This window comes from Belonocnema kinseyi, chromosome 2 (genome assembly GCF_010883055.1).
Source record: "Belonocnema kinseyi isolate 2016_QV_RU_SX_M_011 chromosome 2, B_treatae_v1, whole genome shotgun sequence".
In the NCBI taxonomy this organism is placed as follows: domain Eukaryota; kingdom Metazoa; phylum Arthropoda; class Insecta; order Hymenoptera; family Cynipidae; genus Belonocnema; species Belonocnema kinseyi.
This window is the reverse complement of record NC_046658.1, coordinates 119,594,647-119,620,079: the sequence shown is the minus strand read 5'-3', so window position 1 is coordinate 119,620,079 and position 25,433 is coordinate 119,594,647. Positions and strand designations below refer to the sequence as shown.

The 25,433-nt window shown below is 29.8% G+C and overlaps 2 protein-coding genes across 3 annotated transcripts in view; one reads left to right on the top strand and one right to left on the bottom strand.

Moving 5' to 3' along the window:
• LOC117166992 (BCL2/adenovirus E1B 19 kDa protein-interacting protein 3) overlaps positions 1-25,433 on the top strand; it is a 66,133-nt gene continuing 40,700 nt past the window's right edge. Inside the window, exon 1 of the mRNA XM_033351519.1 lies at positions 1-182. Coding sequence (XP_033207410.1) covers positions 140-182 — 43 coding nt within the window. The 5' untranslated portion in view covers positions 1-139. The remainder of the gene's footprint in view (positions 183-25,433) is intronic.
• Positions 19,840-24,001, bottom strand: LOC117166991 (odorant receptor Or2-like). 2 transcript variants are annotated; one of them, XM_033351517.1, is made up of 7 exons: positions 23,778-24,001; positions 23,427-23,688; positions 22,956-23,075; positions 22,654-22,744; positions 22,450-22,586; positions 20,062-20,194; positions 19,840-19,981 (listed from the first exon to the last, which is right to left on the bottom strand). In XM_033351517.1, the coding sequence occupies exons 2-7, from the start codon at positions 23,651-23,653 to the stop codon at positions 19,931-19,933; spliced, it is 759 nt and encodes a 252-aa protein (XP_033207408.1). In that variant the 5' UTR covers positions 23,654-23,688; positions 23,778-24,001; the 3' UTR covers positions 19,840-19,930. The 2 variants fall into 2 exon arrangements, with proteins under 2 accessions (XP_033207408.1, XP_033207409.1); XM_033351518.1 differs by having other exon boundaries at positions 22,681-22,744.

Genomic DNA, 25,433 nt, shown 5'->3' with positions numbered 1-25,433 from the left:
TCACTGAGGAAACTGGTTGCATTTTATTGTGGCGTTTCGTGGCAAGTGCTTCTTATCCGCGTGCTCAGCATTTTGGTGTGTGTTTTCGTGAAAAGGAATTAGTTTATCAATTGGAGATTTGCGGTCGCAACAAACAAGAATGTCGTCGACGGCGAAGTATACATCAGAGGAGCTTCTTGGAGGTGAGTGAAATACATTTTATATGGGCAGCTGTCACTCTGACATCGCGGCCATTTCGCATATAAACAAACGCTACTACAGAAATCTTTTTGCGTCGTAGACGCTCTTTTGGCGGCATTTCGTCTTGCCGGCCTCAGAATTAAAGACAGCGTCCCTTCCTTCAAATTATCATTTGGCATTTTTTAATTAAATTCTATTGGAGGTTAGGTTAATATATTTTTCCCCGAAAATTTACAATTTTTCAACTTTAAACTAATGTGGTAATTTGCCTTTGTGTATTTATTGATGGTATCGATTTGTCATTTTATTTTTTGAGTCTCTTCAAAAAATCGAATTTAAGGATTCTTTGAAATTGATAAGCGATCGAAAACAATATCTAAACCATGTTTAAATTGTCTTTTGGTGTTATGCTTTCCTTTTTACTAGACAGTCTACGTTCAAGTTTTTCGCCTTATTTGGAGATTATTTGTTCAACTTCTTACTTTTTGTTGTAGTAATAGAAAAATGTTAACGTAGTATTTAGCGTAGTAATAATTTTTTTTCGGTCCTGATATAATTTAGAGTTTCCCCTATTGGAATTTTTATCCTTTTTATTGATGTTGGTTGTTTTTATGTTCTCAATGCCTTCAACATGAATGCATATAAAATTATCTTATTTTAAATTATCTTCATTGTAAATAATTTAATGAAAATTATTATTAAACTCATTTAAAGGAAAGTAATCATTTTTTCTTACTGTTTTCACATTTTTCTATAATAAGTAACTTTTTTTTAAATTATTGATAACATTATTATTTTTCTTAAATATGTGTTTAAAAATTTGCATTAAATGGGCCTGTGTCCGGAACTTGTAGACATTACAAAAAAATAATACATGCATTTTCAAGTCACTGAAAGAATAAAAACAACAAAATTTTGCTTAAAAATCTTCTACATGATTTTTCCAAGTTTTAGGCAATGAGTTAAAATATTTTGAATTCATAATTCTTAAAAATCTTTTTTATAATAATTTTTGGTTTTTTGATTTAATCTTCAAAAATCTCCGTTTACAAAAAATGGTTTGACATCTTATTAAGATTTTTATTATTTTTTAATCTTTTTAAAACTTCTAAATGTTTTTAAATAACTGAGATTTCCTACAGAACTTAAAAATCGGTTTTTACTCTTATTTTGCTTATTTAACAACAATAAAATAAATAAAAACGAGGAAACTTACATTTTTTTTACTAAAAATGTACAACTTATGTTAGTGTGCGTGTTCAGAGTCAAAAATCGTTTGTTTTGCCTCATAAAATGTATTCCCAAATTCGATTTTCAATCGGTACGGAAATCTGTTTTCAAAACCTGTATATTATTAACCTCAACATTCTTGGACGATTTAATCGGAGTGGATGGATTTGGCTAAGTTTTTTGGATACAAAATTTTTTTATCCTCACTCAGTATCTTGAGAGTAATTGTTTAATTTTTATTTAAACTAAAGATAACATTTTTAACGCAATCCATAGCCGAGTCTGCTTCAATTTGTGTTCAGTGTTGCTTTAAAATTATTGTCAATTTCCACATCTGTTTCCTGCAAATTTGATAACTTTTTCTGATCAAACTTTTTTCTTATTAATCGTACCATTAGAATTCATCCAATTTTAAACTATGCTATATTTTTTCAGTTCCAAATTGATCAATTTTTAATATTTGAATTTGCAGTTGAAACTTGAATACTTGTGTTGGTTTAATTATTTTGCATTCTATTTCCATACTCATATATATTTAATCAATATGAATTTTATTGTAAAAAAAGAATAATGTTGGACTAAAAATTATATTGAAAAAAATGTCAACTTATATTTAAAACTCTGAAAGAAGCAATTTTAATCTAACGCTTGTGAGAACATAAACTCCATTTAATTGGAAATACAGAACTATCTTTAAATAGAATGACGCATTCCTAGTAAGTTAAAGACCCTTCTGCGCGTGTGTGCGTTTAGATTGAAATAATCACCTCACCGAATCAGATTTTCTGTAACTGCAACAAAAAACCAAATGGATTCTACACTTCTTTTTTCACATGAATGTTTTTCTGATCATTTTTTTTTTTCATCTTTTGGTTTTTCTATTATGTTAAATTAATGCCAATCGGTACATCAATCATATGCTGTAATATAATAGTGGGCGTCTCCAGCGTTTAATAAACATCCTTTCATTGAGGATGCCCCCAAATAGAGGGAAGATCTTTTAAATTTCATATAGGCTCAGGCTTGGTTGCTTGGCTAGTGCTATTTCTCAGTTTTGGGAATGATTTAGGAAAAACCGTAATACAAGAAAAAGAATTCCTCCTTTATTGCCTGTCATCACGAAGGGAAAAAGAAATATTAGGCAAAATGAATACAAATTTCATTACAATTATTAGTTTAATTATTGATTCGAAAGTCGGGAATTTATGATACTTCATAGTTAATGTTGACATTTTTTAAAATAACTTCCTGTGATAATAATTTTTTTCTAACCCGTGAGTCATAAATAAAGACTAATCAGCATTTTATGATAATATTCATTTACTTTTTCACAGGCTTTGGACTCACGACACTATTGCCACTTTTTTACGATAACTATTTTGCTACTATCTAAGCATATTTTAAACATATTTCAAAACATTTCAAGGGATTTCTAAAAATAGCAACAGATTCCAAGGGTTTTAAAAGGATTTTTTCTGATTGCTAGGATCTAATCGAATTTTATCGGGTTTCTAAGTTTTTAGAATATTTTAAAAGATTACAGAAAATTTCGAAGTTTTCAAAGGATTTTAAAGAGTTTCGTCGATATCAGAGGATACCATAGCTTTAAAAATTGTTTACGGGGTTTCAAAGTACGCATTTCAAAGTATTTATAGGAATTTAAAAGATTTTAGCGTATTTAAAAGAGTATCAAGGTATTTTAGAGAATTAAAAAAAAAGTATGTCCTTGAAGTTCTGAACGTTCAAATAAATGAAATATATTTTTTAAATTCTATTTCATCCATAAATATTGTTCCAACAACAATTTAAAATAATTGATTTTAAATTTCTTTTGTTGATATATTTTTTGCACTATTGACAGGATCAAAAGCCGTAATTGAAAAATTCCGTTTATTTGAACTTCAGAACTTTAAGTAAAAGGATTTGTAGTGAACTTTAGGCATTAAAGAAAATAGAATTAAATTTTAAGGTATTTCAAGAAGTTTCTATGGATTTATTGGGGTCTCAGAGGATTTCAAAGATTTACAATTTTTTATGATGTTTCAAAGCTATTAAAAGTTTCATGATATAGGGTGTTTCAAAAGATTTCTTATAGAGATTTTTCAAGAATTAAAGGGTTTTAACCATTTTAAAGGATTTTAAAGAACGTAGCGTATTTTAAAATATTCTGAGAAACTTCGTGTGATTTCAAAGAATTTTCTTCAATTATAGAATATTTCAGGAGGTTTAAAAGATTTCAAGGAATTTTACATTATTCGAGAGATTTGTAGGATTCCAAAGGAAATTAAAAGATTCCATTAGATTACAGTGGGTTTAGATGTTTTAAACGATTTAATCATTTTTTAAGGATTTTTGAGAGATATTTCAAGTTTCAAGATTACAATGCAAGAAATTGAATTCAGAATAAATCATTTAATCTAACATTTAGAGGTTTTTAAATTTTTTATTCCTCTTATTTTACTTTAATTTCAAGATTTTCAATTGTGGCATTAAAGAGTGTGTTATCCAAATTTCATCGTTTAATTTTTGATTTGTTTTTAGTTTTAAAAATGTTCGTAGCTAGATTTCAAGATGTTTGAAGGATTTCGCAAAATGTAAGGGATTTAATACATTTCAAGTGATTTAAACAGATTTAAATAGTTTTGGGATATTTAGAAATATTTCAAAGAATTTAACGAGATTTAAACTTTTTTAAGGTCTTTCGAAGAATATCTTATTATCTTAGATAATTTCAAAGGATTTAAAAAAGTTTTTCAGGGTATCAATGATATTGCAAAGATTTTAAAGAATTCCAAAGGATTTCTGAAGAACTTTGAGGAATAAATCAAAATCATTCCAAGGGCTTGCGGGTTCGATTCCCGCCTCGCACTCTGGAAGAGTCTCGGTGGCCCATGCGGTGAACACTAGCCTAGCAAGGGAGTTGTTCATCTCCGGAGAGTCGTGGGACCGGTACCTCTAGAGAAAAAGGTTTTCGTTTTCTCTAAGTACTTAAGGCTGTTGCTCTTGGTGGTTCGGAACCCACCTTAAACTGTAGGTCCCCCTTCCACCACCAAGTAAGTGTGTGGAGGGTGTGTAAAGGAATAAAGAAGGTGTAAGAAAAATGTAAACCCTTAGGGGACACATTAGAAGCTTCCACTGTTGTTGTTGTAGTGTGATCCATACTTCGAAGAAAGCTTACCTATCGATTTATTATTTAATATTTAACAATTTGCTTGATATTTTTCTACTATTTTTATCAATTTATGCTACTTTTGACACTGTTTTGAATTTCTGAAATAAGTCCGATGTCTGTGTCTATAATAATATTAAAATTTTCCAACCGTGGTTATCGTAAAGGGGTGTTTTTGTTTTGCGATAACCCGAATTTATCATCTTTTCTTATTAGCTATTAATAGCATCATTGGTATGTGGGAGTACAATTACAGATTAATTCATGCAGCAGGGCACCAATGATTGTAAACATTGTGTGTAAAGCAACACATTATTTGATTCTTTTAGAATAAAAATGGACGTAACATTGATTTCAGACATATATTTGTATCCAAGTTCTTTAAAACTTATTTTATAATGTTGTCAATCTAAATGTTATTTTTCATATTTAAAATGGATTTTGTTTCTCAGTTTTCTCTTTCAATCTGGATCAGTGTTCAATTGTGCATATTCTCATTTTCGAATTGGGCTCAATAAGATTAAGTGCGCTTGAAAAAGAATCGAGCAATCAGTTTCAATCAGATAATTCACATTATAGAGAAATTTGCATCGTGCGAATGTGCTCAATCACAATTATATAATAATGGGAAGTTAGTCGAGGAAGCGTATATGAGAATTGAAATATTTACCACGTCTGTTTAATCGTTGTTGTTTTTCTTAAGTTTTCCTTAAGTATGGGCAATAAATATTTTCTAATGAAAAATATAAGACTTAAAACATTTGTTGTTTGATCTTTATCTAAAGAAAACAAAAGGGACGTATTATTTAAATTAGCAAGAATGAGAGAATTGGAAAGCCAATTTCGAACATTTAATTTTTTTTATCTTATTTCATAAGGCTCAAAATAGAATATATCATAATGCTTATTTCAAATTGTCAAATAATAAAAATTAAAAACGATTATAAAAGGAATAATAATTTTAGATCATCAATATTCGAATCGTTTGTGATTGAACCACTTAAGCTTTAATAAATAATTATTCGTAATTAAAATTTGGATTTTTGTTGAAGCATATAAAATTGAATGGTCTACAATTTGAACCGTTTCAAATTCAAAATTTGTATGCTAAAACGTTATAAATTTTGAGGTAAATTGTATGGTCTGAAATTTAAATTGTTGAAAATTGTACAACTTAAATAATTTTAAATCGAAAGTTCCATTTAAACTTTACAGAATGGTCAATTTTAGATTATTTTTCGTTTTAAAATAGAGCAACTTTAAAGTGAAACCTTTATGATTTTTCATTTAATAGCTGAAGCCTTAATAGCTCAAACATTATAAATTAAAAATGACGCGAATTTTCCTTAATTTATAAACTTAAATATTCGAAACTTAAAAAATTAGATTATTTAAAAATAATTGCTTGAATATTCAAGCCATTTTCAATGCTGATTTTTCTATTCGTGGAGTTTTTATTGCTCTATATCAAAAATTGTTCATTTTTGAAGGTTAACTTTATTTTAAAATGGTTAAGCTATACATTTTTAGAAATTTGTGGCCTATCCTATAGTCTAGAACAGTCAAGTAAAGTTTCGAAAAATGTTATTTTCCGTGTACTTTTAATTTAATAAGTACAATAGATTAGCTCAAAAAGGATTTCTTTCTTAAATGGGATTCCTAAGAAGTTTTCCTTTCGGTGTCAAAATTATATAAATTATTTTACGTTTGGATACCTGGACTGGATTACTTGTAGCGATGTATATCAGCCTGATCTTTAAAATAATTTTAGTGGTCTCGCATGTCCATTTTTGCTCAAAAATGTTCGTTTTAATTCCTGCTGTTAATGGATTATTTTACTCTGGCATACCTGGACTCTTATTACTTCTATTGAAATATATCACCCGAAATGTTGACAGAATGATAAAAAAACATATTGACGGACACTAAAATAGTAATATTTACTATATATTAATAAAATTAGGCCTGTCTGGCCTTCAAATATATTTTTGTGAATTATTTAAATACATAAACAGCGAGAATTACAAAAAATGAACTTTTTTTCAAAAATAGACTTGCGCAACTCCTATATGTTTTTTTTTTAATCCGAAAAAGCTCAGGGATTTTGACACCAAAAGGAACGGTTTTTATGGACCGATTTTAGACAAAAATAAATAAGACCTTTTCTTTGAACTCCCTAATCTACAGTTTTAAGCTCTCTAAAACAAAATTTTGAAAAAAGAATCTTTAAATTACTATTTTTAGAATTTGTAGCCTGACATCTCTTAACCTTTTTTAGTTGAGTAAACAAACGCGACCTCGGACAAGAATCAGCAGACGTTGATTCATCGATTTGAAAGCAATTCCTTTGTTTTAAAATCCTCGAGTCTCTTTTTAAACGAAAATTAGCGAAGTTGAATATATAAGCAGAGCTTACCAGGTGAGGTCTAAATAAAAGACACGGGTTTAATATGCGGTTATTAATATATGTAATTCTTTATTAAACCATCCGATCAGTCAGAGAGCTTAGACTGAACTGACAACAGAACCACATACGAATCGGAGATTCGTTAGTCATCCTTATATGGTGACAGTGTTTATTCTTTATAAGTTAAACTATAAACATCAAGATAATGCTGGATATACATTGATCCTCAGAAGAATCATTTTTGTTCAGTTTATTAATTCAAAACTCCAATAGAATATTGGACGAAACACAAAAATCTTTATATGTTTTTTTCTACTCTAAATTTGAATTACTGAGGTTTTACTCTTGATCAGTGAAAATTGTTACATATTTTATTCAGTGCTCCATATCTAGCTAGTTGAATTACGAGTCCCATTTTCTAAACCTACGCAGGCTTATAAATAGTGGTCGAAGGTGAATGTGTGACATATTTTATATGTGTAGTTGATGCTATGCAGCTTTCCGAAACGTAGGTGATTGGAAATTAGATATATGTGTTCATACTTAAAAAAATCCAAACCAGGATTAATTTGAAAATATTGTGTTTTGGATGAATAATATTTCTCTTCAATTATAATTTATATATTTTTAAATGATTGAAATGGCTTTATTCATATGTTTTTGATGCGTAAACATATTAAACCTCGAGATGGAGAGTTAGACCGTGTCGGAGCGTTAGATGTTTTGGTGGTTGACGCAAAATTGTAATGCTTTGAGTATCTTTCATCGAAATCTTGTTTAAAATGACGCATAATCTAAATATAGATACGCAGCATAAGTGCGGCATATGACAGTGAACCAGCTTTGAAAACTTTGCAAAAATTTTGAAATCATTGACATTTTTGTGAATTATTTTGAAATCATTCAAATCTTTTTATTTACCCTTTAATTTATGTAAGATTTTAGCTGAAGTCGACGTTGGTTTGCAATCTTTTAAAATATTTGTGAAGTATTTGAAGGATTTCACAAAAATTGATTTATTCTTTGATTCGTGCTAGATCGTTTATCGAAGATGTGTACACCTAAACCTGTCTTGGGTGACTTTAAAAATACCATTCCAGAAAGCAAATTAATATAAAAATTTTCTTATCTCAAGTCTGGAGAATTTGAAGCTCGTTCTTCAAATGAAATATGAATGGAATTCTTGAATGGCGCAGCTTCGTTCCTTAGTAAAAGGAATAAATGAGTTCTGCCTTGAATATTGCGGTTAGCTTGCGGCTTTGTGGTATAGCAACTGCGCTTTTGTGTCTAGAACATTGAACTTATAGCTTTAGAAACAGATTAGTGCAAATGTAAATTCTGTTATAAAGGTAATACCTCCGAAGGCACTTGCCCCTTTTGGTGCATCTGCAAGGGCTTAAATGCTTATTGTATAGATTACAGATAATATTTACTTTAGATTTTAAATCTCAAACGTATTATGTCCCTACTGACTATTTTCTTAATGATGAAGCACTAATGATTAATGGTCATTATTACAGGGATTATAGACAGTTCCCTCTTCCCTCCAATTTTGAGAAAAATTGTCCAAGGAATTTTGTAAATTTTTTCCTTTCTTTAGCTGCAATTGGTTTTTCAAGAACTATAAAAAACTCGCTTACGTCAGTTGTCAATAGTAAAGAATTTATGATTAGCTTTGGAGAAACTACGATGCAAAGACAAAAGCAGACTGATTTAATAGTGAGGCAAAAGAAAGAGAAAAAATATATATAATATACGCTCAAATATAATATAAGATGTCTGCCGATATTTTCGTTTTTAATAACAAATCACTAGATTTTATATAATGTGTTAGCATCTTTACCTCGAATTTTCCACCGCAATATTAAAAATGTTTTTGTTTAATTATAAACATGTTTTTCTGTAGTTTACGAAGTACCACAAGAAATGCAAATCTTTTCTAGAGACGAACTTTTTTTAATAATACTTTTTTTTAGGATACTGTAATTGAAAAGAGTCTCATCACTAGAAATTGAAGAATCAATAACTTAACGGAAAATTGAATCGGGTATTTTTAAAATGCATTGAAAATGCTAGTTTTCATGATTATTTTTAAAAGTGTTTTTTTTAAAACACGTTGATAAAGGGGTTATTAGCATATGCAAGTACATTCTCGCGTGTAAAAGTGCATAGATAAACCTGGCTTTCATGTCCAGAGGTCGCAGACCGAGTGCAGCGAAGTATTGCCGTTCTTTTTTATTTGTTTTATTTTGTTCTTTTAAATGAAACTAATTTCCAGAAGTCACTATATTTTTAAGATAAGAATAAAACTGAGGGGAAAAATGGGAATAAGATTCTCGAATTTTTTGTAGCATAATTGCAATTTTATCTTCCTTACAGTACAAGCTATTTTTTCTTGGCTGTTTACAATTTTCTAGTGAAGAATTTAAAATTCACAAATATTTCTTGCTAGAACACAGGTTGGTTTATTTACACATTCGTGGGCACTCACCAGCTAATGACTATGTTCATGGTCATGAATAAAATCTTACACCTCCGGATATGGTTTCATAAAATTTTTACGAATGTTTGCAAAAAAAAAATTTTAAGATAATGCTCATTGTTAAAGAGGTGGAATAATTAGGTTTATTTCTATAGGTTTTCATATAATTATCATGTTTTTTCTCATTATTTTTCTTGAGAATCAGAGATTAAAAAAACTTTTGTTTCTGGATATATACGATATTTATATTTAAACTTCGTTTTGAAGAGTTGACCAAGACACGAACTTTAAAGGACGAAATGAAAGTCTATGACTTAATTTCTCCGTTCAGTAAATTTAAAAAAAAAATCTTTAAAACATCATCTTTAAGACATCTAGTGTAACAGAATTGCCGGTCATACTGATATTAGGAAGCATATTACGTGGTGAAAGATTATGTTTTTAAATGTTTTTTGAAAATTCAATTTGAAGTTTAATTGGAACTGCTGCTTGTTTATTAATCAAACTTTTCTCTTTTGTTCAAATTGAACTGCATTATTTCAATCTAATCAGCTACAGTCTGAAAGAATAATGAGAAGTTTTGTGTACTTGATAATAATTGTCATCATTTCAAACCTGATTGAAATTCCATACTCTGCAGAATAATCTAATTGATCAAAATATTATTTCAAAAGTAGATTTTTATTAAATTCCTTCTTTCCTTAAAGAAATTTTAACATAAAAATAATTAACAGTTACCATGTTCCTAAATTGCGGGAGGTTTTCTATAGGTTAACCTACATACCGTTTAGGATTAAGAACGTTTTGCTATTCTTAATATAGAACTTTGATAGAGTCACGTTACACTTGGTAGATCTGAAATCCACCTCGAATGCAGGGTATGACTCTGAAGTCTAATATTATTTCTCTTCATTTGTTATAAGGAGGATGTTACATCCATTAGCTAGTCAAATAATTTTAATGTGCAGATTGCAAAGAGTGACTCGCAAATGGAGCAATGTAAAATATATCATTCTTTATTTTAATTTTGCACTATCGTATAATCATTAACATTATACAAACAAATTCATGTAAAAGTTGGAGAAATGGATTATTTGGGTTATGCACCAATTTCAAACCAATTTCTTTCCTTTAAAAGTAAAACTTAAAAACAAAAGAAAAGCCAGGGTGGCAACTGACCGGGAAAACCGGGAATTAACTTAAAATTTTTATCATCGGGGAAAAGCTTATTATTATATGGGCATTTTTCGGATTTATTTTTACTTTTGCAATAGGTATCGTCGCACTCTTTAATAAAAAATATGTTAAAGTATCCAAAATCATTTTGTATTTAAGATTTTAAAGTTATTTTTTTCGTTCAAATACATATTTAACATAGTGAATGCATAGGTAACCTAAAATATAATTAATTATTAATAATTGGCATAATAAAGTAATAAGGTAGGGATACTTTAAATTATACTTAAATAATTTGAAAAAAGCTTCCATGTCTAGAATTTTTATTATGGTTTATTAAATCACATATTAAACACTCTCACCCCTTAAAAAAAGAATCCTTCTGTTTTCCCCTGCGTTTTCAGGAAAGTTCCATAAAAGATGATAACTGAATAAATACAACCCAATAATAAAATCCAAGTGTTTGTGGTTGGCATTTAATTCTTTTACATAGAAAAGTCTACTATTATATTTTTGGCACCAAATTCATCCCTTTTGGTGAAAAATTAAACTATTTTGTTGAAAAGTTATCTTTTTTGTTTAAGAATTTCTCTTTTTTTGTACAAAGGTAGTTCTTTTTATCTGGAAAGTCTACTTAACTATTACATGTTTTTGGTTCCGAATGAATCTTTTTTGGTTAAAAATATTCCCATTTGGTTAAAATTTTTATTATTTTGTTTATAAGTAATTTTTTTGGTTGATACACAAATTTTTCTTGAAATTTCAAATGTTTTGTTGAATCCTTCTTTTAAGATTGAAAATTCAACTTTTGGTAGCAAGTAATCTTTTTTGGTTTAAAATTCATCTTTCTTGATTAAAAATTAAACGTCTTCTAAAAGATTAGTCCATTTAACTTGAAAAAATCAACTATTTGGTTAAAAATACAATAACTTTTGTCTTGAAAATTCGTTTCCTTTGTTTAAAATTTTAACTTCTTTCTTGATTGAAAATTCATCTTTGTATTTAAAAATTTATTTATTTGGTTGAAAAGTCGAAGTTTTATTTAGAAAACTCAACTCTTTTGTTTAAAATTCCTTTTTCTTGTCGAAAATGCAATATATTTCAATTTCAAAGTGTTTAATTATTTAAAAAATGTATATAATAAAGCTGTTGGCATTTATTAATTATTATCATAAACCCCCTAAGTTCAACCGAGAAAAATGTAATTTTTAACCGGGAGATAGTCTGGAATTTTTGTTTGCAGTTTGAGTGACCACCGTGAAAACGTGTTTGTTTACAAGTTATGTTTTGCTCGAATATTTTTGTATCTAAATTGTTTTACAACGAATGCCTTTTCATTTCAATAAGTTCAGCAATTTGTTTTTACGCATTATTCATTCTGCTGATAAAAATGCGAGCTCTGATAGGTTAAATACTAGTTTCTTCATCAAGAGCTTTATCTACACTGTGGGTGATACGTGGAGCGGAGTCCGCCTTCAATAGCCGTACATAGAACTTTCATACCTAGAAAAAAAGGGGCTCAAAATTATTCAAAATTCTCGAAATTTTTGAATTTTTATCCAAAATAGCTGGCTAACGAACTTAACCTTCAGTTTCTGGAACTAATAGAGTGTACCACACAGAAAAACGCTGATGTTCAATTTGTTGCAGCTATATTTTCATTGATCTCACGATGAGAATTTCAGATAATTTTCAGTCTCATATTTATTTCTATGAATGTAGTTGCACATCTGAGCATCTAGGATTCTAAGGGAATGTATCATTTTGGCTTACGTTGAGAGTCGTGGAGGACTGAACCGCGCTGTCAGACACCTGAACACCTGCTAAAGCAATTATTTGCTTTGCGATATTAGACTAAATAATTGTTAATAAGCAAACTAATTGGAATAATATTGACCTAATTTTAAACTTTCTTTCATTTAACAGTGCGTACTAGTCACTTAGAATAAAATTATAACTTAAAATGGAACTTCCTAATGTTAGGTTAGTCATGGCCGTCGACATTTAAACTAAAGCTGGGATGTATAGAAAAAGTCATAACCGTTTAGATATACAATTAGATATTTTCACGTCAATCACCAGCTAACTTCTCTTCTGCGAATGCAGAAAATCTAGAGGGAATTTCTGCGAACGCACAGGCATCAATTTCGATGCAGACGGACACGACTTATTTTTTACATCCTGGCTTTGGTGGTTTGAATTTCATGTCGGTTTTGACTAACCGAAGATTTGGAAATTATACTACGAAAAGTACAATTTTTATTTCAAGACACTAATACTTACTGATAAATGGGAGAAAATTAAAAATTTATTATTATAACTTACCTGCTTATCTACATCTATTTAATCCAAATAACGTCCGACAAAATAATCTTGATAGGTGACTTGCTCTTAATGATAAATTTCCCCTAGATGCTCATGATGAATCTGTGTGGCTCAAATTTTTTGCAACTCAATTGAGCATCGATTTTGGTGTACTTTGCAGGATCGGCGACTTTCTCTCACAGCCAGACAGACCCATTAGTAAAAACTGTTTTTTCGGGTTAAGAGGGTCTTCAGTAGATTACTTACTCATTCATTGAGAAAATATTTCAAACATTTATTATTAAATTGTATTTTTTATTTATTTATTTTTAAACATTTTCACTGTTTATAACATTAATATTCCGTTCTCCTACATTTATAAAAACTTTGTTCAGTTAATTCTCCACATTCGTTGTCAAGGAGATTTTTTTGATTCCATGACTGATTCAAATGTTGAAAGCATATTTTATAGAAAATGTTCGCAAATATCTAAAATTACTGAAAATTACATAAACTCCAAGCGAAAGTTATGCTGTTGCTGTCCGTGTTTTTACAGAAATCCTAGTATTTTTTTTCTTTGTACAGAAAACGCTCCCTTTGTTTCCTAATTAGTTAATAACAAGCAGACAGGCTGCTCGCAAGCAGTTTCCTAATTCGGCTACGTGCACTTATAGCCAAGGGTGTACAAAAACCTCCAACGTTTTTTTTTATCACGAACCATCTAAACATGTTCCATTTGGTGAAAGAATGTATATTTCTCTTTTATTTCAGAAATAAGTTCAAACCGCAGTCCTGGAACCTCAAACAGTTCCAAAATTATTAAAAACAGAGAAAAAGTCTACTATCTTTGAATCAGTTAACATTTTAACTGATATCATTTTTACATTGATTGCTTGATAAGTCAAAGTCAGTTAAAAATAAGTAAACAACATTGAATAAATAGCTAGAAATAATTCACTGAATGAAATTAGTAAAGATGTTGACTGATTTAAATTTATAAAGTATATTTTACAGAAAATCCTGTATTCTTTTTAATTTTGCTGAATACGCTTCTTTTCTTTGTTGTATGAGTACAGCCAGACAGAATGCACGTAAGCAGCTTCCTTTGACATGCCTACGTGACCATTGTCATGTTCAGTTCTATCGACCTGATCTCTATGGCCTGAAAAACTCAATGTTTATTTTTGATCAGGATTCTCCTAAAGTTGCTCCATTTGGTGACAAAATAAAGACATTTTTAATTTATTAAACAAAAAAAAAACGCTTTAACGGCGGTCCTGGGGCCTGAAAGATTCAATGTTAATGATTTTATGTTAATATTGGCTTATTTGCTCAAAATGTTTTCGATTTAACATCGACTGGAGCTTACACATGATAAAAATACACAATACTTTATCTTAGTTTATATTGGCTTAAATGAAAGTTTTGTCATTTTTACTTTGGAATCATACATATAGACGTATATCATGTGCCAACTAATAAAATAGCAGTACTATCTCATTATTTTGAGATAAGCTTTTGAAAGTGTATTTAAAGTATTTTGTATCCTATTTACAAGATTTTGTCCTTATGATGATGATGGAAAAACAAGCAAAAGTCAGGGAATTTCTGTAAGAAGTAACTATAAAAAATAATCAGGCCTGCCACGCTGTCACTATTAGCATATTTTTTCTCAAATTACTTTTTAGTCACTTTTTTAAATGAAAAGATCACGTTAGACACTTTTCTTTCAGTAAATTAACTCGTAGGTTGATCACTATTCAATTCAGTTCTATACTATTTCTGAATTCTTTTGTAATATTTCAGGGTATCTATGAAGATTCCGAGACATTTCTAATTGATTTGAATAATTTTAAGGGATTTTCCAGGTTTTAGGGTATTTTTTAAACTCCTAAAGCATTCTCAAGAGATTTAATAAAAAATATTTGAAGGAATTTTAAAAGATTTCAAGGAGGATCTATAAGGTTTTAAGATATTTAAAAAGATTTCACAGGATTTTATAAGATTTCCGAGCATTTCCATGATTTTAAGAGGTTTTAAAGCCCTCAGTGTATTTTACTACATTTTACAGGATTTCAAGAAATATCATCATAGATTTTTATGGGATTTTATAATATTTTATTGGATTTAAAAAAATATATTCACGAGTGAGGTGGTTTGTAGGATTTCAAAGGATTTAAAATATTTTAGGAATCTTCAAAAGATTCCAAGGGATTTAAAAATTATTGTTATTAATTTGAAGGGTTTTCAAAACGTTTGCAAGATTTTAAGATTAAGAATTTTTCAGAATTTCCGAAGAAAACGAACGATTTTACAGGATCTATAAGGTTTTATGACATTTTAAAAGATTTTGCAGGATCTATAAGGTTTTATGACATTTTAAAGAAATTCACAGGATTTTATAAGATATTCGAGCATTTCAATAATTTTAAGGGATTTAAAAGCTTCGAATGTATTTTACCTCATTTTCCAGGATTTCAGAAAATATAAGTGTATCGAGTATAGGGTTTCGAAGTTTTTAAGGGATTCGAAATAATTTTTTGGAATTCATTTGGAGTTTGCCTTGAATTTTTATTACTTTATCCTGAATTCTTTTAAATCCTTTTAAATTCTTATAAATTCACACAATTTCACTAAATTCAATGTATTTTTTCTTATTTGTTATTTTTTTTAATTCACTTGATTTTTTCTTAATTCAGTTTGATTCTTTTTGTGGTGAATTTCATCGAATTCTTCGCGTTTCTCTTAATTTCCTCTGAATTCAATTAAATTTTACGGAAATAAGTGGATTTTTCGATTAAAAAAAAAACGGATTTGAAATTATTTATTAATTTTCACCATGCATTCATAATCACCCTTTGCACTCGAGGAAGTTGATACTTCATTTAAACCGGGCGCCGCTCGAGTGCAAAGGGTTAATTTACCCTGATTTTTGTTTAATTATTTGGCCTTCTCTTACATTTTTTTAATCCACTTGAATTTAAACAAATTCTTCGCATTCCTTTTAATTTTTTTGTGTTTAACTTGAATTGTTGTGATGTCTTATTAATTTATCCTGAATTTATTATAATTTCAGGGCGAAAAAAGTACCATAGGAGCGTGAGAAAAATTACCCTTTGGTTCATACCTTGTGACCCACAGGAACTGTGAGGTCTGTTTTTGGGAATTAGACTAACTTCATAAAGTTTCACAATACAATATCTTATAATTCGCTTTTGATACAAGTAAATGTGAAAAAGGAGAATAAATTTATAAAATTTTATAATAATTGCAAATTTTTTCTCAAAGTTTTTGCGTGGGGAAGCGAAAGTAGCAATTTTGTGGGGAATTACCCACATAACTGAAGCAACTAATGAAGATCTACCTTAAAAGAAATAGTTAATTGCATCTTGTTAATATGTTAAGAAGTCCCTCTCTATAATATTACAATATTCATATTTGTTGCTTATATCTTTTATGAATTTTGAACTACAAATTTAGAATAAGAGTTTCAACTTTGAAATTCAAATGTTTTAAATGATTTTCAGATAGTAATGAATGTTATTTAATCTTGTTGGAAGCTTCAATCTCTTCAAGTTGAGATATACTTCATATTTCGATAAACTTTTTCCTGGGTCAAACTTGCACTGGCTTGATTGTGCACTAAACTCACCCACATACGACTTTAAATTTTAATGCCAGCCTGACAAAGGGTTCATTTGTGCTTGCATCTATATTTAAACCAAAGACCCGACAAGTCCTAATTCAATTTGTGAGGCCATTGCTATGTCCATTCTTAGCATAATGTATGAAAGCGATAGATAACGAAAACCGGACGCCGCGCAATCAGAAATTAGTCAGCTACTGCTTGAATAGTTTTTTTTATACCTACAATCTAGCTATAACGAAAACAAGTAATAAAAACAAGTTTTTTTCAAATAACCTGTTCGAGATTCACGATTGATTTAATTGTGAATGTCGACTGATACAAAAACAGTCCATACGAATAGCCTGGGCCTAAAGAATAACCTTTGTTCATATTTAAATTTATTTCATATGCCCTGAATAGTAAACAAAATTAAACTTCAAGGACCATTCCATTTTAAATTTGGAAACACTTTCATGGTGTTTTAGATGTACAGACGTTTAAAATTACTTGATCTTTACCTTGATTTAAAAAATTTAAAAAAAAGAGACCATTGCTTATTGCAAAAAATTTTAAATAGGAACCCAAGTGTGTATAATAAAAAAAAGTGTTGATTTAAGTGTAGTTATTGGTATATTTGCATTTTTTCCGCTTCAGGCAAGAGTCGTAATTATAATTCAATTTTAATTTACAAACGCTCATTCTATCCCTTGAAAGGTTATTTATAATTATATAGGTCACGTTTTTATGGGAATTATTTAATTTAGAAATAGTACGTACAATTATTTTTAGTTAGTAATTTTTGAATTCAAAAATTTTCTAAATAATATTTAATAAAAACGTGCGGGATATAGTTGTAAAGAACGATTCAAGGAATAGAAAAGTTTTTTGTAATTTAAAATTGAATGAAAACTTTAATTTTTTTAAATTATTTACACTAAGGTGCCTCTTCTTAAATTTGTTGCAACAAAAAATTAAAAACATTTTTACAAGATTTTACGATCAATTTGTGGGATTGTCTGTTATACAGCTGTTTCCGAAGTTTTCATATCAGAAAATTTTTTGGAAAGTGTATTTTTACTTAGCTATTGGGTATGCATCATACACGTGTGGCCTTGAGTAGCACGTTTAAATTTTAAGATTCACTTTGAAAGAGAAGGAAGAGTGAAGACTTATTTAAATTCACGGACATGGTAAACATTTATGAAAAAGGCATTGTTTGATTTTCTTCCAAAGTACCTTGTTATAAATGTGATATCTGTTCCATAATAATTATAGAACAGAGATGATGGGAAGTTGGGTAACTTTATTGTGCAATAACATTCATTAACATTGTTAACAAATTCTGTAACATAATATGATTTGTTTAGGTAAAGGTTAAACATTCCATTTTCCGTAAAAAATGTACAATTTTAGTAAAAAATTCAATTATATGGTGGAAATATTTCCCTCTTTGCAACAGATCTAATGATTCTAAAATCCAAAGTAACTCGGGATTTTAAAACCAGAATAAATTCGAGGAGCAGCTGCTTAGATCGCCATTCGTGAATTCGGGCGAGCTCGGTTAATGTTCGCGCATTTTCAGCTTTGCACGAGGCTCGTTTTCGCAGCAGCAAAGTGAGGGAGAATCTTCTCCCTTCATTCTTTTGTCGTTTTACCTCTCGCTAATTCTTAGGTCGTTTTTGCTCTCGCTTGTTTTTACCTCGCTTTTCCGCACGTTTTTTTTAATTCGCTTTTGCTCTGAGTCTGTCAATTGGCCAATTTTCTGCCAAAACAATCGACTTTTCAAACATATTTGTATTTTTTATATAATTTGTATGGAACATTAACAAATATGTTTGGAAGGAAAACAATTTCTGATGGCACATACCATTAAACTAATTTAAAGTCGTTGTAGTAAAAGCAGAATGTATTTTTGTGGTCTTATCAAATCATAAATTTAACTAATTGAATTTGAAAACAAGGCCTCAAATACTTGAATTTTGTATTTTTTTGTGTATTATTTCTTTATAATTTGATTTTGTGTGTTAAATGTTACTAAACTTATTTCTATTGTTCACGAGTTTATTTATATTTTGTACGGAAAGATTAAAAACAAAGTAGTAAAAATTTGAATTTTTTTCACTTTGTTAAAACAGGCTCGAAAATCGGCTCCCATAATTCTCTTTAGAATTAAATATAATGGTATTTAAAAAATCATCATCGATAAAGAATTATTTGCTCTATGCTATTTCGGAACAAATTGTGACGTTTTACCACACTGTGGACCGGGGTAAAGTCACTCATTGGGACAAAGTTTTGAAAAAAACATTACGTTTCCTATAAATACTTCTATCGATCCTAATTATATTAAATATTACACCATTTATTTATTTTAAATAACGTAGTTTTATACTAGATTGCAGCAAACCCCTGAACATTAAAATTGAAAAGTAACTTTCTTGATGAAAGAATGAAAATCCAGCTTGGACAAAGCTGTCAGTAATTTTTTAAATTTGTAGAAACAGTATTGCCCCAAGATTTTTAAGTTAAATTAAATATTTTTCATTCAGAATTAAAGGTAGACTCTTTATGATGCAAAGGAATGGTGGATATTTGTCTTCAGATAGATTTACAGCTTACCTGCAAGTTTTATCAGACCAGGCGAGATTTCACTCTGTTTACAAGCATTCATTTCCGTGTCTGTTTGCACGCAGTTGTTCCATATATTATTAGATAACTTTCTCACATGACTTCAAATGATGAACTCTGTGCCTTGAACAAGAAGATAGTTAGATAGGTTTTAATTTTTTATTATTCTAAGTTTTCGCTGGGCCGCTTCTTCTTTGATAAGGCGCCGTAATTCACGAATATTAATTCTTACACCATCCCTAGATATGACATAATCACAGTCCTTAATTACACCAATGGAGGTTTTAATTTCCAACTTAGTTGTATCCATTGAAATTTGGGTTAATAATGCTTTGTCGAAGATAAATGAAAAATTTTGGTGATAAAAGGTCAATAGTTTGAAGTAATTGGAGGTTATTAACGTATCATTCTGAAAAGTGGAAATCCAACAAAAGAAAGTAATACAAGATACAAGTGACATTGAGAATTTCTAGTTTATTCAGCAACTTCAAGTGGCTGAATTTGAAAAATGAAAATGAATTGCATGTTCAAAGTTGCGGTACTGCTTTTAAGTAAATTGGCTCTCCTGTTTAGTATTAATAAATATATTATTCTATCAAATATATTTTTCTACTTACAGAATTTATCCGTACATCAACAAAATATAATTCTTACGCATATGTTATCTAGAATTTTTTAAAATATAATTTTTTATGATTCAGGTCACAGTTGTCGTATTTGTAGGAATTACTGGAATGAAGACAATACAGTGAAGTAAGACATCGACGTTTTGAGGACCTTAAGAAATAATAAAAAAATTATTAAGACTGTTTTTTTATATTTATAAATTAATGTATCATTTTTAGTTTAAAGTGTACCGTTGCGAAACTTTGCATTGAATATGTATAAATCTTTCCAGCAGTAAATTGACATGGTTCGCTGCTTTTTTTCATTATCATTAGCAACAGCTTTTTTGATCTCACAGGAAACTCATACCATTTTCCATTATATCTAAAATTATAAAACGTTACAAATGTGTTGAAATCTTTACATACATCCAATAACTTTTTTGGTCCTGAATTTGGTCATAGAGGGTATTTCTTCATTCATAAATCGATTAATCTTGTCAAAATAAATAAATTTAAAACTTATATGGCTATATGACTAATATTAAAATTTTTAAAAATTTTTTGACCACCCTCAATAAAAAAGTTTTTGGAAACAAAAGAAATCAGAATTATTTGACTGCCGGAATTAGATAACGTTTGTCGCAAACAGATAATGCGTGTTGAAAAAAGATTCTTTTTCAGACAAATAAAAATCCTCTTCCCCTAAAATGTAAGAAAAACTTGTATTTGTATAAAAAAAACTATTCTTTGAATAAGTGGACACACGGTAAAAAAAATTGAGCTGTGACAGGGATATTATTCCTTATTATAGCCAAACATTTAGCTGAAAACGAACGAAGGAATTTAGAAAGATCCCTGGATCAGCGAAAATGAATATCCTTGACCATTTTCCATATACCAGGGATATCGTATAGTCAAACCCCTAATAAATATAGCTATAATAGGGATATTAAGAATAGGTGTCTGAAGCAATTATCGGAAGAGCACCGGTGCATTATGGGAGCAGCGAAATAAAATGGCGACGGTCTAATCGGGAGCAGTGACAGTTGAGATTTAATTTGGACAATTAAACGCTTTTTGCCACTTAAAATGTGCGCGAATGTTAATAATAAATGAAGTTTATGATGCAGTAATAATAATTTACATGTGTTTCCATTTTAGGCGATAACTATATTGAAATATCAAGAAACGCGATAAAAACAATAAACTTGACCTCCAAATGCATTACACGGATTTCAGGGAAATTCATTTTCGCGATACCAGACGAAAAATTGGCTACTGTAAGTTAATATATCTCTATAACAACTAATTTTTTTTCTAATCTGAAGATAATACAATTATACATAATCTGTCGAAAATAATAAACTTTCGAACGTAGCAATTTTGTCCAAATTCCTGATTTACGAGAACAATTTACATAAAGTAACTAACTGTGTAACTCTTCTGACTAAACGTTTTACCTAATCCAAGTGTAAACTTTCTTTGAGTTTAATATATTCTCGATTCACTCGTTCGCCTCAAGAATTTTTTTCCGTGCATTTCTCTGAGTATATGCACGCAGTCTGAAATCTACACGAAAATTGGGGAAAAATTATAATATTTCTCACAGTGTCGGTTCTCGGAATGTCTTTCACTTATCATTTATATTTGATGTCAAGCAATAACAAAACAAGATTGATTTTTATATTATTTTTAGAGTTTGCGGGTGGATAAAGCGCAGTGTTTCAATAAGAATATTGAGATGAAAATTTTGTTGGTGTTGGGCATAGAGTACGCGTAATTAGTGAAAGAAAATTAGACGGAACTTAGAATGTCTTGTTTCTCCGTATAGATTTTAGAGTGCCTAGGTGAGCAACACGCAGTCCGCCGATACAGAAATTAGAATAAATATTTTTCTGTTGTTTTCTGCTATCAAATACAAGTGCTAAGTGAATTTTTTCTTATGAATTTCAAAGTGCGTGCGTGGATAAAATAATCTTTTGATAAGGATATAATGATCAAACTTTTTCCTGTGCTGTTGATCATCGAGTAAAAATAATTAATGAAAGAAAATTTAAGGACCGTTTGTCTAGCGGAAAGTTATAATTTTTTCCGAATTTTTCCACGTATATTTCAGGGGGTATGCATGCGGAGAAAACATAGTCTTCCATTAATCATAATGAGATGAAACTTTTCCTTCTGTTGTTTATTCATGGAGTACAAGTATAATTATTAAAAGGAACTTTGAGAACCGGGCATTTATGTGAAAGTTTGAATTTATTCCGTCTTTTTCCGTATAGATTTTAAGAGTGCATGTGTAGACAAAACGCAGTAGTCTTCTGATAAAAATGCAGTAGGCTTCTGATAAGGATATTTTTATGGTGTTGCCTTCCATCAAATACAAGTTTGAAATGAAATAAAAATTGAGAACCGGACATTCAGAGGAAAATTAGAACTTATTCAGTCTATTTTTTCCGGTATATAATGTATTAACTTCAACCGTTTTTGTTACAAAAGTATGCGTTTAATTAAAAACTAAGTATGCAATCGATTGCTTAAATATAATTAAAATTGCAACAACAAAAAATTAACATCTAAAATGTACTAATAGGTGAATGTTGGTACTAAGTCAATTATTATAATATTATTTGTGCTTACATGCAATCAGAGATGTTATTGCCCTCGTTTGTCAATTGTTGACAAGGCACGGATAGACAAAAGAGATGAACTATTTGATTAATCGCTGAAGTAGCATATCTTATAGCTTGGTCTGGATCGTCTAAGTGGGTGACTGCCTAAATAGTAACACATTTTTTTTAATTTAATATAGAAAAAAAATTGATTTTAAGGGTTCGAACTTACCTGCACACCTACTACGCTTATGCTCACCATGTTAATTGCGATTGTCACAAAAAATGCCGTTGAACAACATTCGTGGATGTCTTTAACGAAACTACATGGACAAAATTAGCATCAAATGAGGAAAATTTCGGTACGAGTAAGAACGATACAATATTTGCATGATCCAAAAAAATGTATTTCGTCTGAAGAAAATTTACTTAAGCAAAGAAAATAAAGTTTCTTCAATCTAGTACAGATATGACGCAAATTTGTAAATTAATTTGAAAAAGAACGTATTGTTTTTGATTCATGAATGTACTTACATTATTATGTTCATATGCTCTTTCGCACAGAAGCTGATGTCCTCAAAAATTTGTTGTTTGATTTTACTCCCACTAGTAGAATTATAATTCTCACTGTTCATGATACTATTAAGTCTATATCTGCAAGTAGAACATTTGAAAACTTTTAATAAAAATGGTATTAGAACTACTTCTATCATAGTCTTTTACAGAAATCTGCGGATAAACTTGTCAATCCTGCATGAGATTTCGGTTTCTTTCGCTTCTGTTGTTTATAATATCTGTATTATCATTTTGAGTATTCTTGTAAAAAAAGATACATTTTTTTTGATGATTTTGAAGATTTTGATGATTTGCTACACCTTTATGTGTGTTTAAAAATAAAATAATACTGTGGAAATATTTATTATTTCATCCCTTTATCAATTTCAAAACAATTGACTTAACTTTATTTTCAAATATTGTAAAATTATTTTAATACTTTTTTATTACCCTATGGCTGCAAGCACTCCAGAAGCATGTTGAACACTCGCCATAAGAATTATGTCTCCAATCAAATAGAACAATATGAAGAGAAAAGTAGTGCAATAATTATGAATGAAAATCAAATAATAGTATTGATCTTTGTCAATATAAAATTCAGCAATGAAAAGCGGAATTTTAGGCCTTGTTTCATTCAATGGCAGTATCACATTTAAAACCTGTGGTACAAGTGGCATGACAAGAAAAACTGCTAATCCTCCGCACAGAAATTCTGAAGAAAATAGGGAAAATTTTAATATTGAATACTTTAAAATTTTCTTCTAAATCCATTTAGATCTATTTATTATGTGCCATATTCACTTCCAAATGTTACTCTAAGTTTATTTCCATCAATGGCGTATTTCCTTATAATCTCAATTTCCGGTGTCGACGACCACGTTTTCCAGTCCCTTTCGATTGTCTCCAGCAGAACTTTCAGCTGAAATTATTCGAAATTTTACTTTGATATTGTGAAATGAAAAAATAGAGAATAATTTGAAGGGCGGCAAAGTAAAAGGGCATAGGCGCAAAAAGCTTTCAAGATATTAGTAATATATTGATAAATTGAGGCAATGGAGCTGAAGTTTCAAACTTCTAATCTGAAAATTTTTTGGAACTAAGAATAAAAAAATAATCTATGCAACAACAATTTGCTTATATGTTTATTTGGATTTGAAAAAATAAAATAATTTCAAGGCAAACATTTTTTAAAAAAATGTAGTTTTCTTTGAAAATACTGAAATATCTGCGCTATATATTCTGCAGTATATGCATTCTAATCGACACAATATCTACTTTTGAACGAGGCTTATATTGATGCAATAGTATATTTCATTGAAAATTTAACATTTTCTTATCATTGCGTGTTCCAAAATCGTAATGTATTTAAAAATTTTGAATTTACGTAAATGTTGCTTGCATTCAATAATTTAAACTTTTTACAATACGTGAAGCGTCGGGAAAGACTTTAAAAGATTCTACTAATGAAGCATTAAAAAAAAAGTTGAAAACTACCTAAAAATTATTATAATACCTTAATATTGACCAAACCAAACTTTTTGATTTCTTCAGCCTAATATTTTTATTTTTGATGGATGGAATATTTGGTAGATTATTGAACTAAAAAATATGTTTTAATCAACGCTTTGTTAAATCCATCAAAATTGGTTTTGACTCATCCAATATTCAAGAAAAGTATGGTTGCTTCAAGCAAACTTTCTCTGTGTAGGAAAATTATGCATAAATTTAATTGAAATTTTCTGAAGGAGATAAAGGAAAACACTTTCAGCCGCAAAAAGTAAATCTCTGCGATTTTCAATCTAACCAAATCTTGTATGCACTCTACAAAATCCACTCTCAGAAAAACCGGGCTATATCTTCGAGGTCACCAAATAATTGTAGAATTCGAAATGTTGCGTTTCTGTAATTTACGCTACACCAAACTCTCGTTTTCAGTTCAGTGTCGGAGTTTGTCTGCAAATAGCTTTGGTCACAATTGGGGGGGGGGGGGGGGGGCGAACTTAAACAGTTAGGGCCTCCTGAACCGTTTCCAATTGGAATGTATAATATTGCGTAATATACTCGACTGAGTACTCGCTCAGTGTAGCAATTCCGAGATGAGACTCTCAACCACTTTTGCCCTGCCCCTTGAGAAACTGCGGGACCAGAAGTTCTAGGAAAGCCAAGAACGGGGGGACCGATTTCGGGTGTTTGATATATTCATAAAATTTGACAAATGTGCGCCGCAGGTAGGTGTATCAGAAGCTGCGCGGGGTCTGCGGTTGTCACTGAGGCTAGCACTGAAGCGTGAAAAAACAAAAGCGGAGTGAGCTATAATGAGTTAGTTCCCACTCACCATCGGCCCCAAAATCGGCGCTATAGAAGAGTTTCACTGTAATTGTGTCAAAGAAACATTTTTCTGAGTTTGGCGGGAGTTGTGTGATAATTAAAAAATGGATTTGAATTTCTTTTTTCTAA